The sequence below is a fragment of the Melanaphis sacchari genome, unplaced genomic scaffold (genome assembly GCF_002803265.2).
Source record: "Melanaphis sacchari strain LSU unplaced genomic scaffold, SCAv2.0 Contig24_pilon_pilon, whole genome shotgun sequence".
NCBI classification, from domain to species: Eukaryota; Metazoa; Arthropoda; class Insecta; order Hemiptera; family Aphididae; genus Melanaphis; species Melanaphis sacchari.
This window is the reverse complement of record NW_020271125.1, coordinates 535285-554657: the sequence shown is the minus strand read 5'-3', so window position 1 is coordinate 554657 and position 19373 is coordinate 535285. Positions and strand designations below refer to the sequence as shown.

The window sequence follows — 19373 nt, the reverse complement described above, 5'->3', positions numbered from 1 at the left end:
TAATTTGTGTAGTTTATAGTATAAGTACGTTTAAAATACGTGTTAAAAACGTGTTATATTACGTATTTAATGAGAATATTATTGTTTTTCCGTAGAAAACGTGGTAAGAGAATGTGATATTTTACCACTACCACTACCACAGGTACCAATAATAATATGTAATAATAATAATAATGTATGTTTGTCAACTATTTCGTTTACTTTTAAGTTGCTGAATATTCAAACGCAAACGATGTACCTAATTTATGTAAAGTAAATAATAATTTGTATACTTTGTGAGTTCCTGGTGTTTTAAACCTATATGGTAAATTAATTTAAGCACTTTCCCATCACACACACATACAAAACCTTTTCTATACGTATTTACTATCTGTAAGTGATATATTGAAGTGCGAAAATAACGTCAATTATGTAATACCTACCGCGATACGGTAATTTTCGACTCGAGTTTTATAATACGAACGGTTGAAAAAAAAAATTATTTCTCGTTAATATGTCACATTAGAATACGTTGGTATGTGCAATAAGTTCACACACACACACGCACACGCATTATCGCGAGTCGTGTATTGCATTAAAACAATAATATTGTACATAGCGTGAACGGGAAAAAAAAACATTTTTTTTTTTTTTTTTCCCCGGATACATTATGTCAGCGCTCGTATCCGACGGCGTACAACCACGTACACTATTTTTTTGTACACATCGAAATATTATTGTTGTTCAGTTGATCGTACGCGTTTAAGACCGGTGAATAACAAAATAGGTACGCGTTTGCGAGTGCAACCACTCTGTATGGTCGTTGTGCCGGCTAACGGTGTCGGGGGCGGCGAATGCGCGGTAGATAATATGCAACTTGCCTTGCCGCCCACCGAAACCGTGCGGCGTATGGCCGCACGGACCGGCGAACGTGCGGTGTCGGTGGCGGTGGCGGCGGCGGCGGCCGACAACGTGTTGCATGTTTACGTATGGCAGACAATAATAATATAATAATATTCGCCAGCCGCTGGCCCGTACAATAGTACACCACGGCACGTTCGGCGTTCAGTACAGTTTCTCGTCCGCTGGCCGTCTGACGTTTGCTCTTCTCTCTCGCCCGTCGCGACACCGCAATACGAACTTTAATTCATTATTTCGTTGTCGTCCCGCACGAACAAACATCATCTAAAATATTTTTACTAAAGTTCACCGACGACGACGGACGCACAACCCACTTCGACCTGGACGCATCACCCGCCGAACATAATAAATACGCGTAATACCTGTTACCGAGTCGACCAACCGATTTTCGCCGAAGCACACGCATAAGCTCGCGTGCACGAGATTCTCGCGGTATCCAGACAAAACCGACGACATGGACCGACTGAGAGTCATGACCGGCGCCCGGCGCATACTCAACGGACCGCTACACAAGTGTTCCAAAGCGTCGACGAACCACTGTCGCGCGTCGCCGTCCTGGACTGCGCCGTGCACGGCTACAGCCGTACGCATGTTCGGCACCACTTCCTCCCGCTCCACCCCCTCGTCGTCAAAGGGACCGATAATCCTGGAGTCACCGTTCGGCACCGTCAACCCCGTGGATCTCACCCTGCCCGATTACATATGGAGGAACGTGGACAAGTGGGAAGACAAGCCAATGATTGTAAGTACCTACCTGTGGCCGCCTATACTTGTACGGATATCCGTCAGTCGTTCAAAAGCAACGTCCCTTAATAAAAAATATTGTGCACGCACAGTGAAAATGGTTAATGGGTGGCGCCAACACTTGGCGGACCCCTAATTTCTGACTTTTACTTTTGACACTAAAAAGTATGTCAGCTCAGTATTTGTTTTCTCTCTCAGATTCGCGCGCAATGCGGATAAAAAGCAATCGCGCGTAAAATCGTTGTTTTTCGTGGTTTTTGGGTAGTTTTATGATAAAATCACTTATTATAAAAATTTTTAAAAATAATATTTTTGAGAGTTTGACGTGTCAGTTTTGTATTTCAGTACTATGTGATTTAATATCAGACTATACATTTTTTTTTTTAATTTATATGAATATTAAATTATTTTGAAACGATGTTTAGACAAATATTTGTGTCGTACCTTTACTCCTTAGAAATATTCTTCTTTATAATTTTTGCAATAGGTGATTTTATTTCAAGATCAAAAACATAAAGATGAGTGATTTTGCGTGAATGCGTTTTGTTTAGTACGTTGTACGTGGGCCAGAGAAAAACAGCGCGATGATATCATCTTACATCTTAATATAAGATTAAACTACTTACGTACCTTTACTGTTTGTTATTTGTACATTATTTTAGTTTGTTAATACGATAAATTTTAATTTGCACATTGTATTTGTGCAATTAGATAAATATATCAATTTGTATAGTACACACACTGTACTATGTTTGCATCGTGATGACGTTTAAACGGTTTTAAATTCATAATTTTACTAGTGAATGAAATTAATCTACAAATAAATAAATAATAATTCATCGGTAGGTATGATATACTATGAATTTAAATCTGTTTTAATGTCACTGTATAAACATGGTGATGGTAATTACCTACTATATTATATATATAGGCGCTATCACTTGCAGATGATCGGTTCAAAATCTTAGATGCGTATAACGTCTCTCCTTTCGCACATGACGTGTCGCTGGTTGCCCACTAGTATTTTTTATCGTTAAAAGTTTCTTTTGTATTGAAAATTTCTAAATCAGATTGGATTCGACACGATGTACCTACAGCTCACGATATAGATAACATGATTTTTATCTTGTATAACTTACATGAACTTATTCGACTATACGTACACACTTATTTACTATTTATATTTTCTAAACTAATAGTTCACTCTCAATACTGTTTAGTGATTAAATTACTGTAATTATTGTTTACCTGGATTTTATGTTAACGGTTCCTAATAGGTTCCTTTATCGTGATTCGTGGTAATCTGCTTACATACTTGCCCATTCACTCATGGTTTTTCGTGTAGCTATTTACTTCATAAATTTCAATACCATCAATAATTGTATTTTCACTTCAGCTATTTGATAAACACGCGTATACATTTAGGTTCAGGTACACGCTCGCCACACCATATATATTAGCAACAATGTAATAAAATGGCATTCATATAATTTATCTGTTAAAAGAGAATGTAAGAAAGTATGAAACTATTAGTGCCCAATACCTATAAATAATAATAATTTATATGTTATAATGTTATATTTATTAAATGTATATCAAATATAAAATAATTATATCATCCATGTTTAGGAAAGAACACGAGTTCTTAGTAATCTAAATCCTGTATCAATTATAACATACATTTTAAATAAATAAATGTATTATTATAAATTTAAATAATATGTAAATATTTTGAATCGACACCTCTTTTAGTGCTGGTTTTGCTTAGGTGCATTTCATGGTAATGACACCAATATAATATAATAGTGAAATAAAATTTCTTTTTTTTTTTTTTTTTTTTTTTTTTTATTGAACTTAAGCCCGGAAACTAGGGCCATTAGCTGTTTGTAAGGGTTACGTTGTAGGTTGGTACGGTAGGTTGTATTTTTTATGATTGTTACGGTTGATAGCAAACACGTGTATGTGTGGCAAGGTTTTTAACCACTATGATCCCGAGTGGTCACCCATCCGGGAGCTAGTAGCTGTGGCCGTTACTTACTCTCAGTCGCATTCCGCGACTGGTAGCAGCCAACGCGCCACGCCAAGCCACAATTTCTTTTTTTATAAACTTGATTTTCACCGTATTAGTTTTGATATTAGGTTTGTATAACATCACATAAGATATCCTATACCTAGCCACTTCGGACTACGGTGATGACAATGAAAGTAGATTTTAAAATCTCATTTTATCGCTCAGTGCCTTCTATATCTATGAATATTTTATTATTTTTATATTCATAACGTGACGCAAGTAATGTAACTATCATACGGAAAAAAACATCATCATAGGGACTATAATATAAAACTATTTATGGACAACGGTAAATTATATAATATTAGCTAGTATAGATACCTATTCAAAATACTTAATGTGTTAAAATATGTATACGCACGAGTAAACTTAGTATATGTTCGGAGCACATATTATAGTATTATACACATAACATAGACACATAGTACCTTCGTATATTATACACACGGCTGACGCACATTTACTAAAAGAGTTTTTGATTTAGAGTCAAAGAATAGCTATTTTTAATCTATGTTTTTTTCGGTTTAGAAAACATCGCGCTAGAATAAAATTCCTGTATACAAACATTTTATAAATCGACATATTTTCAATTTACGCAAAGGAAAATAAATGCACTTTAAAATTAAATGTAAATTAATATACTCGTACAATCATATTTTTACAACTATCAGTTTTAGTTATAAATTATAATCATGTTAAAACATTATTGTTCAATAATACTTTACTATTATGAGCAAACATAGATTCTAATTTAGATAATTTCTAAATTTATTTCACAATTATATATAATTAAAAATTATTATTCTAATAATAATCAAATATATTCATCATTCAATAGTTGCAGATATTTTCAAGAATTTTAAATAATTTAATTAATCTTTTTTACCATATTATATTATATTTTAAATTTAAGTACCTTCTACATGTATTGTGTACGGTATGAAAAAAAAAATAGCTCACTAACTACAAATCTGCAATAGTTTTTATTTTTTTGCTACTTAAGTATTATACCGTCTACTTTTTATTATCGAGTAATGCATGTTTATACCTATTCATTCGAAAAGTAAGATAAAATAATATTATATGGCTCAATCCTTGTAAGTATCTAGTTCTAATTTCTAAACAAACATTGAATATCACTATTACTAATTTGCGCGACGATAAGACAAATAATAAGTTGATGACTGTTTTTTAAATATTATTATTTTATTACTTTTACTTATAATAATATATAGTGTGTATGATATGTAATTTTTGTGTATAATAGATTATAAAATATATTTCTCCGTGTTGAATTTCTCTAAATAGTAAAAATCTTATGATTAGTGTTTGCAGAATTTAAATTGAATAGGCACCTTAAATGGTTTTATTTTTATTTACTACTTTTAATAACAGTCACAATTTCAATGATTCTTATTATGACGTTAAATTTGCAAATTTTAAGTTTTGTTATTTCGAATACTAAATGTGTTCAAACGTTAAATATTAATTAATACTTTTTTCGCATTAGTTATTATTTATTATTTACTTGTAATAAAATTTTGTAATTAAGTTTTTAAAATATATAAACTGGCGCTTAAAGAAAATTAATGTTGATACACAATACACGTCATATTAGTGTAGATATATTTTTTATTCTTTTATAGTTTTATGTTTTATTTGTTTAAAACAATATTAGTCACCTAAAACAAACAACGTTTAAAGTCCATTAACATTTGATACGAATAGACAATTTTTTAATTCTAAATTAATGTTTGGTATTAACATTTTGATAAATATTTATCGTTCAATAGTATAAAATATATTAAATAAATGCACCTTACAAAATACAGTGATCATTATTATTGTTATGAACTCATTTTGAACTTTGAGTACTTATATATATATTCATTCTCTATGCATCATTAAACTATTGTGTAATTGATTTACATTTGTAATAGTTTCAGTGTTAGTATGAAGTCCAACTTTGATAGCTTTTAAAGATACAACCTATTATTGACTGTAATTATTATACCTACTAATCGCGCGAACAGTTGACGTCTAAAATTATTTTTTAAAGAGACACTGACTTCCAGATAAGCACATTATAATATATATGTATATTGTATACCGTGTGTACAATATTGGTTGTTATATTATTATTTCCTCCATCTAATTAACTTTCATCGCACTTGTAATTGAGTTACATTCGGTATTTTTTCATATACCTACTCACAAATTTGCTGTGAAATTTATAAATTTGTTGAAATTATTATACCAAATTTATTAGTTATTTCTAAGACAAAATATATCTGGATTTAATACTATGGCATTTCATCATATCTGGGAAATGTTATTGTAATTTATTATATTAAATATGTTAAAATTTTAAATATTTAAATAGAGGTAGGTAACAAAAAATGTATAATGTATATAGTTTACTAAATCTAACAGAATTTTGAATCAAAATAGTTATATAATAATATATGTAATCTTAAATTTATATGTGCTGATGACACTGTAGATATTTTTATAATAGTTAATGATTTTTTATATTAATAAATAATATGTTATTTTTCTGTTTGATTATTTAAATATGTGCAGTATCATTATAATGATACAAATAGTTAATAAATAGGTATCACGTACACACGTTGTAAGTGCACAGTGCGCAGTACACAGCACAAGCACACGCACTCGTACTCATTATAAATTACAATATAGTTTAGAATTAACAATATTAACACGATAGATAGATACTTGTATAGTTATATAAATTTTTAAATTGGTCAATCATAACACAAAAAACTCAATTTAATCTAAACTAGAAAATTATACATATATAGAAAATAATCCATTTATTTACGTGTTCGTTTTATGAGTAATACAAATGGTTGAATGCCAGTTTTATTAATTACCTACCTATACTCATACTCATTAGCACTGTTATATCAGATGTAATTCAATACATTTAATTGTTGTACAAATTTTAAATGTTTTTGGTTATTTACATTTTATAATATATTTTTATTTATTTACTATTAATTCAATCATAATCATAAATTAATTTATAAAATAATTATTAATTGTACATTTTATATAATAATAGATGGTTAAAAAATAATTGCTTGTCATACACTTTTAAAATATTATGAACGATGATTTCCGGGTTTTTAAAATTAAAATAATTATTGCAATAATTACATGTAATCAAAATACCTTATCGATAAAGGCAACGGCGACTACTTTATGTTATGTAGGTACATGTACATTGACATAGTTAGATAATATTAGAAAACTTCGACCTTGTTGGTGGCTGTTGTTGAGTTATACTGATTTTTTATTGGTTGGTATAGCTATCTACTATAGCCTTTTAAACGCAACTTAGTACCCGGTAGTTAAAGTTTTATTATTATCTAATAAACCATCGTCCCCGAAAATGTATTGAGAAATTGGCCGATTTTTGTTTATCATTTCCTGATTAGTAAATCATTTGATATACGAAGTAGAACCTGACAAAAGTCCAAGTTTTGTTTTTATTAAATAAAAGCAAGATGTATTGATAAACAATAATATGTATCTACGTATGTGTTGTATATACATTCAATATAACTTGAATAAAATTAATATTTTTTCATTTAAACACTATACTTTGGTAATTTCAATTCTAATAATACATTTTAATATTTTAGTATTTATTTCATATTACAAATCTTAGTACATCTATGGACTTTGACATAAAATTTTAATTGTATATCATGATAATAAATAATGAGTAATGATTATCATTACATAGTTTAGGACTTAATTTATTTAGCTAGTAGCTACCTATTTACATATTATGTACTGGAAGTGTTAAATGCTTACTATATAGTAGAAATATGCTTCACATAAGCCTGAGAAATTCTTAGTGATGATTTTTAACAAGATAGTTAAAATTATAACATGACAAAAAATAGTTATATGTTTAAATTACTCACTTAAAAAGCTTAAAAAATATAATAACTTAGTTAGATTATAAGTTAATTGAATAATATATATATATATATATATATATGTAAACTTAGTCAGAAAAAAGTTAACAATTAATTAGTTACTAAAAACAAATCAATATATTTTGTTGTTATTAATTTTTAATTTTTTCATAATAATAAAAAATTTATTGAATTTTGATAATAGTTAAGTAAGTTTTGTAATTTGAGAATGGAATTCATCAAAAATAAATTAAAATATACTTATTTTTTAAGATTTTTAAAAAGAACTACCTACTTAAGTTAGAAGTTATTGTAAAAAGTAATATCTAACTTTCTAACTCATTAGTACCTAGCTTTTGTTTCACATTAACATGCTTTATATTTTTAAGCATATTTTTACAAATTTAAATTACGAGTATTTAATACTCTTTAAGAAAGTGTATATTATTGCATAACATATATTTTTACTTTCATTATTTAAGTAAATTAAGTATGACCAAATCGATTATTAATTTTAAATATTTTGCATTTTTATAATATTTTTATGTATTTTGTTGTTTAAAAATGCAATATACGAGTATATCGAGTCCTTATGTGTATAACAGCTAAGATAAAGATTAGTCGTTGCAAATGTAACTTAGTTATTTTTCTGTAATTTGATGAAACACAATAAATGTGTTTAGTAAAAATTATTACTAATTAAATTATAATTATTATGTTGGAATAAAATGAGTAAAAATAATGGTTGATATTTATGCATTTATTTACCTGAATATCTTATAACATTAAAACACCATTATTTTAATACTTGCATAATCACATTTTTTAATTCTATACAGTTATGTATTTTATAATTGTATATATTAAACTGATTTATTTTGTTTTATTAACTAAAATAAAATATTTATAATTTTAGACATGTGGTAGTAGTGGCAGATCATACACATATGGCGAAGGTCGCATGATTTGCAGATTGTTCGCTAGTACTCTTATTTCAAAACTTGGTTTAAAAAAAGGTGATGTGGTTGGGCTGTTGTTGCCAAACCTACCTGAGTATGTTTTTGCTATTCATGGAGCCCTCGAAGCAGGACTAGTCGTTACTTTTGTCAATCCACTTTACACTGCTAGTAAGATATTATAATTAAAAATCGTGTATCCATACATATATTTATTTTTAGCTGAAGTTTAATCATTATTCATTGTTATTTTTTTGTTTTTTTTTTTTAGTGGAAGTAAAACGGCAATTCGAAAATGCCGGTGTAAAACTCTGTATGACGATTTCTTTATTACTTCCTGTAATTCAAGAAGTATCCCCTAACCTAAAAGATTATGTAGGCACCATAGTGTTTGGTGGTGAAGAAGTTGCAAACGAAAAAGCTCGTGTGTATGATTTCAAGACTATAGTTTCAGGACAATCGCCTGACGAACTACCAGAATCGTTCCCCCATGAAGTTGCTTTATTGCCATATTCTAGTGGTACAACAGGGCTTCCAAAAGGTGTGATGTTAACCCACAGAAATTGTGCTATAAATTTGGAACAGTGTACAAACGAAAACCTCATCAGTTATGAGCCAACAACTGGTAATTTTGCTACATTTAATTATGATTTTTATTATTAGGTACCTATAATAATATTTGAAGCCCTTAACTTACTGTAAATAATTAAAGGCAGTTAACATTCATTGGTAATTTTATTTTATAGATACCTACCAAGAAAGAGTTCTCAGTGTTTTACCATTCTTCCATATTTATGGCTTTAATGGAATATTAAATGGTGTATTATCGCACGGTCTTCATATGATTACTATACCAAAATTTACTCCTGAATCATACATTGAATGTGTGCTTAAATATAAGGTACGTAAATTTACGTATACATAAATTAAAATAAATAATTTAATATATTGTATTATCATGATAATAATTATTATTTAGCCAACTTTTCTATTTGTGGTGCCTTCATTACTGTTGTTCCTAGCCTCTCATCCATCGGTAAAACCAGAACATTTAAGCTCAATTAAAGAAATCACATGTGGTGCTGCACCAGCATCGAAAGGTCTTATCGATAATTTTTTACTCAAAGCTCAAAAAGACATTAGAATTAGACAAGGTTAGTTCTATTTTTATTACTTGTATTCATCAATTTATTAAACAAATACAATAAATACCTATATTACTGAAGTAATATCCATTACAATACTATATAGTATGAAGTGTTGTCTCATGATTTAGCCCTTGCCATAATAGTGATTTTAAGAAAGGGTTAGGGGATGATGATTTTAATGCATTACCACACACATTACATTTTAAATTTATTATATCTTAGCACTTTTATAATAATATTTACTTTTAGTTGTCACGAGTTATTATTTTATAATATTTACATTTTAAATAAAATTAGTTAGTAATAAAGATATGGAAGGTGATGCCCTCACTCAAAACTATCACTATGATCTGAAGTAGTTATAATTATTAATTTTAAATAATGGGTCCTCTGTATGCACACAATTTTTTTTTAATTTTTATAAATGCTGAACAGATTATTACCATTTTATACGTTGCATAATATATTATAAATGGTTAGCTTAAGTTAGGTAAAAAGAAAAATCATGTCTAGGGTTCAAAATTTAGTGTTGAAAACGTCATCCTTTTCATTCGATCTTACTTTTCAGTCAGTACAATTTTTTTAAAAATGTTTATTCATTACAGGTGAACTTGACTAATTTTTGTGTTTAATTAAACATGTTCAAATCCACAAATAAGATTTTTAATTTTCAAAATCATACAACTGTGTGAAAAAAATTTGCTTTCATGAGTATATGTAAAAAATTAAAATGTCCGGTTACATTAGTTGAATAATAATGAATATAGTTATGCATAATAATAATTATGATAGTAAAATATGTCTTTATGAATAAGTACCTATATCAATAATTAAGATGAAGTTTTATTTTTTATAACTATAGAATATTTGTTTGGCAAATTTTACTATTTTTCTATAGTCTTCATATAAGTTTAATATCGTTTATAGTCGGTATTTTAGAAATAAAGATAATCCAGAGTTGTTATACTTGCTCGATTTAATATTAATTTAAAATTAATTATAAAAATACAAATTATGTTCCTATAATTATAAATTTTAAAGAAAACTGTGCTAGTCAAAAAGAGACAATGGCCAAAGGGATCGCCAAATGTTTGATGACCTTATATTTTAGTTTTTCCTACCACTAATGTAAATAAAAACAGGTGATTATAAGTATCTATATTTAGTATCCACCTATGTCCTTCAGACTACACGGTTGTATTTTTAAACAATAATTTATATTGTGTATAAGTTATTGAAGGATTAAACTAAATGGTATATTTGGTACCTTATTTTTTTGAAAATTAATTGTTAACAATACAAAGACGTTCTCTCTCAAAAAATAAATAAATACCTGCTATATAAAGAAGAAAAATTCCAAATAATATGTTTATTATTGAATTTTGGTTAATATATATCAAATTTCTCTATAAATACGAGCATCATGTTAAAAGCATTACAAAAAGAAATATTAATTCATCAACTCCCTCACAAAAGTTATAGCTTTTTTTGTAGTCCTTTAAAGGTTAAAGGTTATGATAATTATGTTGATATAATTATTTTTTGTTGAAATAAAATCAATGAAAATTTTATAATATACCTATTTAATATTTATACAAATAATAAATAATATCAAACTAAATAATAAAATCACTAAGATATTTTTTAATTTTTGGTTTAGTAGTGTTGGGGCCCTAAGTAGAAAAATTAAACTCACAGCCCCTGTAATCGCTGGGTAATGGTAGATGGACCAGCCCACCAGACCAACATATTTTATTTCAATTAAAAATTTTCAGGTTATGGAATGACCGAATCATCTCCAGTATCTTTATACACAAGAGTTATATTGCCTGAAAATAAAACTGGTAGTACAGGACAACTTGTACTAAGTACTCAAGCTAGGGTGGTAAGTTTAACTGATGGCTGTGACTTGGGACCACATAAATCTGGAGAACTACTGATTAAAGGACCTCAAGTAAATTTAATTTTATTATACATGAGTTAAAATAATGAAACTGATAAATTCCCAAATCAATTTTAGGTGATGGCTGGATATCTTAATAATGAAAAAGCGACTAAGGAAACTGTGGACGAAGATGGTTGGTTACATACTGGCGATGTTGCTTATTATGACGAGGATGAATATTTTTACATTGTAGACAGAACAAAAGAATTGATAAAAGTTAAAGGAAATCAAGTAAGTGATTATTATTTATACACGCCTAACACCTAAGATTAGTATTATTTAATCAATGTATTTTAATTTTAAAATTTATTTATTACTCATACAATAAGACTAATAAGTTTACATTTACCGCATTTCAAAATTTGATAAATAGGTACATATTAGTTTTAAATTATTTACCCAATTGTCGGTGTTTTGGATGATTTTTTTATACATTTTTCAAAATTCATAGTTATTATTAAAGTCAATTTTTATATTTTTCTGGAAACTACTAACTCGGACTTGGATATTGAGATTTTAGATTCGTATTAAGATTGAGTTTGTGTGTGTTGTTTTTTTTTGGTCTGTCATAACCTTTTTGAGCAGTAATAAAACTTCAATCGTTAACTGCTACACAATTATACGCAGATACCTATTAGTCAAAATCAAGAAAATTTAAAAATTATTTCGTAGTTAAAAATACATAATATTTTTGATTTTATTAATAATATAGGTAGACCTATAAATTGCTAAAACTTGACAATTTAGTACAAAGTTTTTTATTAAACTGTCTTACGACATTCTAAAAATATTGAAAAATATTGAAAAATTGAATATTGTAATAAAAAATGACCATTTTTGTTATCAACAATTTATAATTCAAAAAATATAAGTCGTAAGAGTTTTAAATATTTAACCTTAGGTACGTATTTATATTAGGTACTTACCTAGGTATTATGTTCTAATAAAATTTAAGTATTTTTTGAAATTACATAATATTAAAACTAGTAAATTTTTCTATTTGTCCAAATGAACTTTTTCATACCATTCTACAGTAATACAGTAGTACAATCCTGATTTATACTCGTAAGTTCATAATAATCAAGTATAGTATAATAATTATCAATTTAATATACATATGCAATGTTTTAACAAATAAGTTTGTTTGTACCTACTTACTAAGTACAGAATTACTCAATTCTTTTTTTCTTAATATATTTTTAATAAACTAAAAATACTTCCTTGAAGTCTATATACTAAGATAACTTTTTCTTTGAACAACTTTACTTCGTATAAATACATAATTGAAGTATGTAATTTAGTACTGAGCGATGAGTTTGATCACCAAGTTCTAGCACCTTTTTTCATTTATCAAACAAACTCATTCTTATTATCAGGTTTATTTTTAAAAAATGTATAAATTAAGGATACTATTATGAACTAAAAGTGTAGTTTTTTTATTTTTAGCGTTTTATTTACAGTTTAATTGGTTGAAAATTGAAATAGTTATAATATTAATATAGACATAGGTAATAGATATATTCCTTACTGAAATTATTTTGAAATAATACACCTTTCTTGCACTTGACTTGATATTAATAACTATACTTGATAAATTTAATAGTTGTTATAACAGTTCTTATTGTTAATGTTAAGTTAAAAAGGTTATTAATAGTAATTAGATATTTCTTAAAACTCTTTTAATGTATCTACTTACTATTTAATAACTGTATCATGTTATATAATCAATAATGATATAAATTAATTTTATTATTAAAATGTTATCATTTTTGATGTTATTGGTATTAGGTACAAATACTTAAGTAAAAAAATTGTATCATAATAAATACTAAAAGTTATACCTAATGGCTAATTCAAACTATTGTTGATAGTCATTAAATTAATAATAATTTACTACATTCTATTTATTACTTAAAAATTATAATTAAAATCGTATTAAGTAAATACTAACGACAAATTAAGATAATTAATATCTAGCTATCTATTAACCTATCAATGGGAATACCATTTTCTTTTAATGAAGAAAATATAACTACTTTATAGGTATTATTTAGTATACGATAACAACTGCTTTATTTTGTTATACAAAATATTATTTTTAAACATTAAGTATTAACCAATAAAAATATACCTTTTATACTTTTTTTTTTATTATTATTTACATTTTGTATAGATTAGAGAGTCCATGTATGACCCTATTCAATTAATAACTTGAAAATATATGTAGATATTCAATTTCTTTCAACTGTTTTATAACCCTAGTAAATTTATTTAACAACCAACCTTAATGATAATTCGTTTTGGTCATATATTGCATAAATAATTTTATAGTTATTTGAAGAGAAAATAATTAAAGTCAAGGCATATTGAATGTGGTATTGTAATTGTAATTAACGATAGAGGAATAATAATCAAATACACTTATTTAATACAATTTAAAATCAATATATTTAATTGATTTTATTTACTTACCAATTATTATAGAAGAATAATGGGAATTTTTACAATTATTGTTAAGATCTGTTAACTTTTAACCAGTAAGCTTGTTTGTATGCATAAATTACATATACATTTATAATTTTTGCTAAAGGTTTTTTGCTTTTATTTACGTACAATTTAACAATTAAATATTTATTAATGTAAAATAACTAAGTAAAAAAAAATAAATAGTAATATGTTAAATTATGATGAAGATTTTATTTTCTTGTACACTTGAAAAAGAATGCCCAACTTTTTAAAACAAATAATGAAAACACTCAAATTTTTGTCTTATAAATTATAAATAATTTATTTAAATACATTTAATAACGATTTAACTGTTCATAAAGGGAACGATAATTGATAATGTACAAGTATAAATATAATTTATTGTACTTTAAATGGAAAATTTTTTATGATTATAGAAAATTCAAGCAAAAATTATTTTGTCATTCAAACACAAGGAATAGTACAGAATATTAAATATGATACTAACTAGATAATTTAGTCATGAATGCAATTTTTTTATCAAAATATAAACCATTAATTATTAATACATTTAAAAATAAAGTGGACTTGATACACAATGCATTAAAATAGGAATAACATTTTTTAGTCAGTTTTATTATAAATGTTTATACTTTTTACTTAATTAACAAATAAGTATAATTTTGAACTAGTATTTTCTCCGATATAATTAAAATTCTCATTAAAATAATATGAAATAAACGTCTGTTTAAGAAAAAAAAAAAATAAATAAATATGTACACCTATGAACTAATAATGTATTGAACTAAAAATAGTTAAAATACACATTATTTTTAATATTTCAATAAAATTGATTAGTAGAAATAATTTTATTCAATAAAAATAAAAATGCTTTGTTCAAAATGTACTACATTTTTATTCATTTAAAATTATATATGAAAAAAATGATTATTGATTATTGATTAAATCAAAATAGCAATATTTGCAAATAATTTTGTACAGTAAATGAAATAACTTATTCTGAATTTATCACGTAGGTACATATAAACATTAAATTTTACATAACTTTTACCTAATTGATAAAATTTCATTATTATTAACCTAACCAGTCAATGTATATAATATTTGTTTAGGTCTAATATTTACTAAGACTATTCACTTTCAGTCAATTTATTTTCATCCTGTATCTGAGGTTCTTCAACAGTTGTATTAGGCTCTGATGTTGAGGTGTCTTCATTTTCTTTAACATTTTCTTGTGGTATGACATCAAGAATAATGTCATTTTCTGTCTTCTCTAATTCTACCTCCATATCTGTAGAAATTGAGTCTGTAGTAGGTACATCAACAGTAGATTCATCAGCGTGTTGTTTATCATTATGAATTTCTGTAGGTTTTGTACATTCCTCTTGTACATTATCAAAAATTACTTCTGATTCCATACTTTTGGATATGTCTTCAACTTGTACGTCCATACATTCAGGATCTTTGTCTGGTTTTTCCAATACGACTGCTGGTTGTGAAACCTCTAATTCTAGTTCTACTTTATTATCAGCATCTGGAGTTTGATGAATAATTGAACCTTCTACTCGATCTACATCTGTTGGTATTAATTCCAAGTTATCCAATTTATTACTTTCTACAATTGGTTCTTCAGTTTTCGGTTTGACAATTTCAAGCTCTATATCATGGGATAAATCCTTAAGTTCATCAACAGGTTCATTTACAATTTGTTCTTTTACTTCAACAGGTTGAATTTCAGAGACTTTAGAGCTTAGCTCTTTTGGTTGGTCAACTATAGATTCATTTTCAACAGCAACATTTTGTGAGACATCAATATCAACTGGTTCTACAGCTTCTGTCGAGTCTGTAATCTGTGTCTGAGGTATATCTTGAGTGATTAGTATTGGAGTATCTTGTTTAGGTTCGTCAGGTGTAATATTAGATTCTACTTCATCAGTAACTTGAGCAGCAAGATGATCTTTGTGTTCTGTCTTTGATTCGTCCAACTTAGTTTCAGGTGTTTTCATAGATTCCAGTTCATTCAAAAGACTTTCAACTGTATCATTACCATTTAAGACACTTACGTCTGCAATAACATTATTTTTATCAACCAAGTCCATATTGATATCGGACTCTTTTCCATTTTCCCATCGGTCTGGGACACCATTGACAATGGGCTCTTCTCGCTTAGGTCTCAACTCGCAAGTACTGACGACCAATATATTTTTTTCCACGGCGCGCATAAACTTGTCTACACGATTGTATTCCTTTCTTGGACAAGACAACAGTTCGCAAAGCCTTTGTATAGTAAATGGAGGACCGTTGAAAGTATCAAAACGTTCCAACAACATAGTCTTCATGGCCTCGTAGTTGAAAGGGTCAACATTTGGGTATGGTGGTATATCAGACAGCGCAGACTGTTCTGCAAACTCAGCAATGACGTTCATTATCTTTTCACGGATGAATGGCTTGACCAACGTCCACTGAAATAGTGTGTTGCCGGTCTTGGCGACATACCTTAAGTACTCTTCAAGTTCCACAGGAACCTGTTGTTTGTACATCTGGTACATCTCCAGCATTTGCATGACCAATTCAGCGTTCTCAATCATTGCAAAGTGCGAACACCGGATGGTAGTAACATTAAGCGTAGGATACCAACTTGTGCGTGTCCGTCCTCTCTTTTTATTTCCGTATCACGTAGGTCCGATTGTTTGTTGATGTACCATACAAAAACTCGAAACACAAAGCGAACGCTAAGCAATAATAATAATAATAATAATAACGTATAAATGTTATTATTTAAATGTAACAATAAAAAAACCGTAAACAACAATTCAGCCGCCGTCCGCTAGTACTATAGAAATGCTCGGAAGTCGAAACGAAAACAGATAAGGAAACTGCACAACTGGCGTAGCGCGCACGCGCCCGTGTCATGGAACAGTGTCGAGTCGAGTGTCAATTCAACAGTGTCGAACTATGATTTCTCGATAAAAAAACAAATAACAACAATTAATAGCCACGGTTAAAATGCTAAATACACACTGGTACGGTTTTAATTTGAATAAAATATCGTACAGTCGGCGTCGATATTGTTTTTTTTTATTATTAAATTTTAGAATTATGACGTAAATCTTTCAGCGTTTTACAGCGAAAAGACGGTATGACGTAACACACATGCGCAGAACCAAGTTGAAAACTTACCACTGTAATTTAGTCACAGCTGTAACAAATATTAAATAACAATGTATATTATAGATGTTGAATTGTTGAGTGTTGAGTGCGTCGAGTGCGTGGTGCTAACTTGACGCGCGGTTTGAATTTGAATTATTTCTGTTTGAATTATTTTTGCGCCTCACAATTTTGATTTATATACATTTATATTTTGATTCATACACAATTTACATTATGATGCCTTCATTAAAGTATATTTCATTAGCCTTTTATACTTTTATGTTTTTATAATCTTTTTGAATTCGTAAGATTTGCCAAATACCTATGCTTTCGTTTAATATTTGTGTATAATGATGACAATTCATACGTTAAATAAGTTCTATGTATTTGGTAATATTGCGACAAAATAATTATCATAGATTCATAAAAATTCGTACTTTTGGACTTTAAATTCCTCTTATAATTTAAAATAAGATACCACCAGGTATTCAAATATTTAATACGCGACCTCATTTTCATATCGCGTTACTAAACTATGTAAACAATTCAAATTGTAAAGACCTAATAAAAATGGAAAAGTTACAACATTTTATTTATTTAAAAATGGTTTATTATTTAAAAGATTAGCATAAGTCTAACACCAATTTATAATCTTAAACCTACTTGTATAAGATGATTGAGATGTGTGTATCCTGTAGGAGTAGGATGTATACAAGGTATTCATATTACCTAGGTTAGAGATTGAATTTTTTGAGGGGCAAGTTACTTTAGAGTACCTATTCTTTTTCAAAAATATTTAGCTATACTTTTTAATTATATTGTTATTAATAAAATATTTAAATTTTCAAGTAGGCAATTTTTTCTATACAAATAAAATTTTGAGCCTAGGTAAGCATTACATTTAAATTAGGTTAATAATTACTAGTAGATATTGAATATTATGGAATTATATTTCTTTGGTAATATTTATAATAATAAGTACCTATTTTATGAATGAAAATAAAACTATTTGAAAATTGTATATTTATTACTTGTTATATAGTTCAAATTAAAATGACACATTTCTTTTTTGTTTTTATTAAGGTATCACCAACCGAATTAGAAAATTTGATTTCGCAATTAAAGGGTGTCGCTGATGTGGCAGTAGTAGGTATACCAGATGTGCTGTCCGGAGAAATACCTAGAGCTTTTGTTGTAAAACGACCAGGTATGGATATTGATGAAAAAACCATATTAAGTCACGTTGAGAAGAATGTAGTAGCATACAAAAAATTAGCTGGAGGTGTAAAGTTTTTGGATATGATTCCACGTAATCCATCTGGCAAAGTATTGAGAAATGAACTTAAAGTATTTGGCAACAATCCAAGCGAACAACCACAGAACTGAATTTAAATGGTAAAACATAAAATTTTTAAAATTATATAAATATAATTATATATATATTTATTATTTATTACTGGTGTTTGCATATGTACATTTTATATATGTGGGAACTGATTTATATATACTATACAAAATCGGAATATTAGTGTATATTTTTGATAACTAATTATAGATAACATGTTCAAAATTAACCAAAAAATAAATATTTAGCTAACTTTGTTTTTAAACTCTTGTAATTATCTGATGGTGTATGAGCCATTGATCTTTAAATTACTTTAAAAAATAGAATATAGTTTGTTAATTTTATTATTTAGCACATTATATTTATTTTTTGGTTATATTTGTTATTTAAGTAATTGTTCAGAAAAAATGTTCCATCTTGATATGTAGTAATATTTATTACCTTTAATGATTGTTGAATATTGATTGTTATAACTGTACTTTACAAAATGTAATACCAAAAAAGAAAAAAAATGTAAAATAAATTTTAAATTTTACTTTGTATAATAAAAGCCTAAAGGTGTTGTTGAAGAATGCAAGATTTATTTTATAAAGATGATTATGATTTATGAAGTGTCTTATAGTTATTACTATAAATACTGATTACAATCTACATAGGAATCCATTTATCCCAGT

At 27.5% G+C, this 19373-nt stretch overlaps 2 protein-coding genes across 2 annotated transcripts; one reads left to right on the top strand and one right to left on the bottom strand.

Moving 5' to 3' along the window:
• The first annotated feature begins 1003 nt into the window (after positions 1-1003).
• LOC112595076 (4-coumarate--CoA ligase 3-like) lies at positions 1004-18817 on the top strand. Its single transcript, XM_025340169.1, has 8 exons — positions 1004-1642; positions 8585-8795; positions 8896-9249; positions 9371-9525; positions 9604-9778; positions 11548-11726; positions 11793-11948; positions 18438-18817. The coding sequence occupies exons 1-8, from the start codon at positions 1355-1357 to the stop codon at positions 18738-18740; spliced, it is 1821 nt and encodes a 606-aa protein (XP_025195954.1). The 5' UTR covers positions 1004-1354; the 3' UTR covers positions 18741-18817.
• LOC112595078 (serine/threonine-protein phosphatase 4 regulatory subunit 2) lies at positions 15155-17255 on the bottom strand. Its single transcript, XM_025340170.1, has one exon. It carries the CDS (start codon positions 16790-16792, stop codon positions 15335-15337), a length of 1458 nt encoding a protein of 485 aa, XP_025195955.1. The 5' UTR covers positions 16793-17255; the 3' UTR covers positions 15155-15334.
• Positions 18818-19373: the final 556 nt, after the last annotated feature.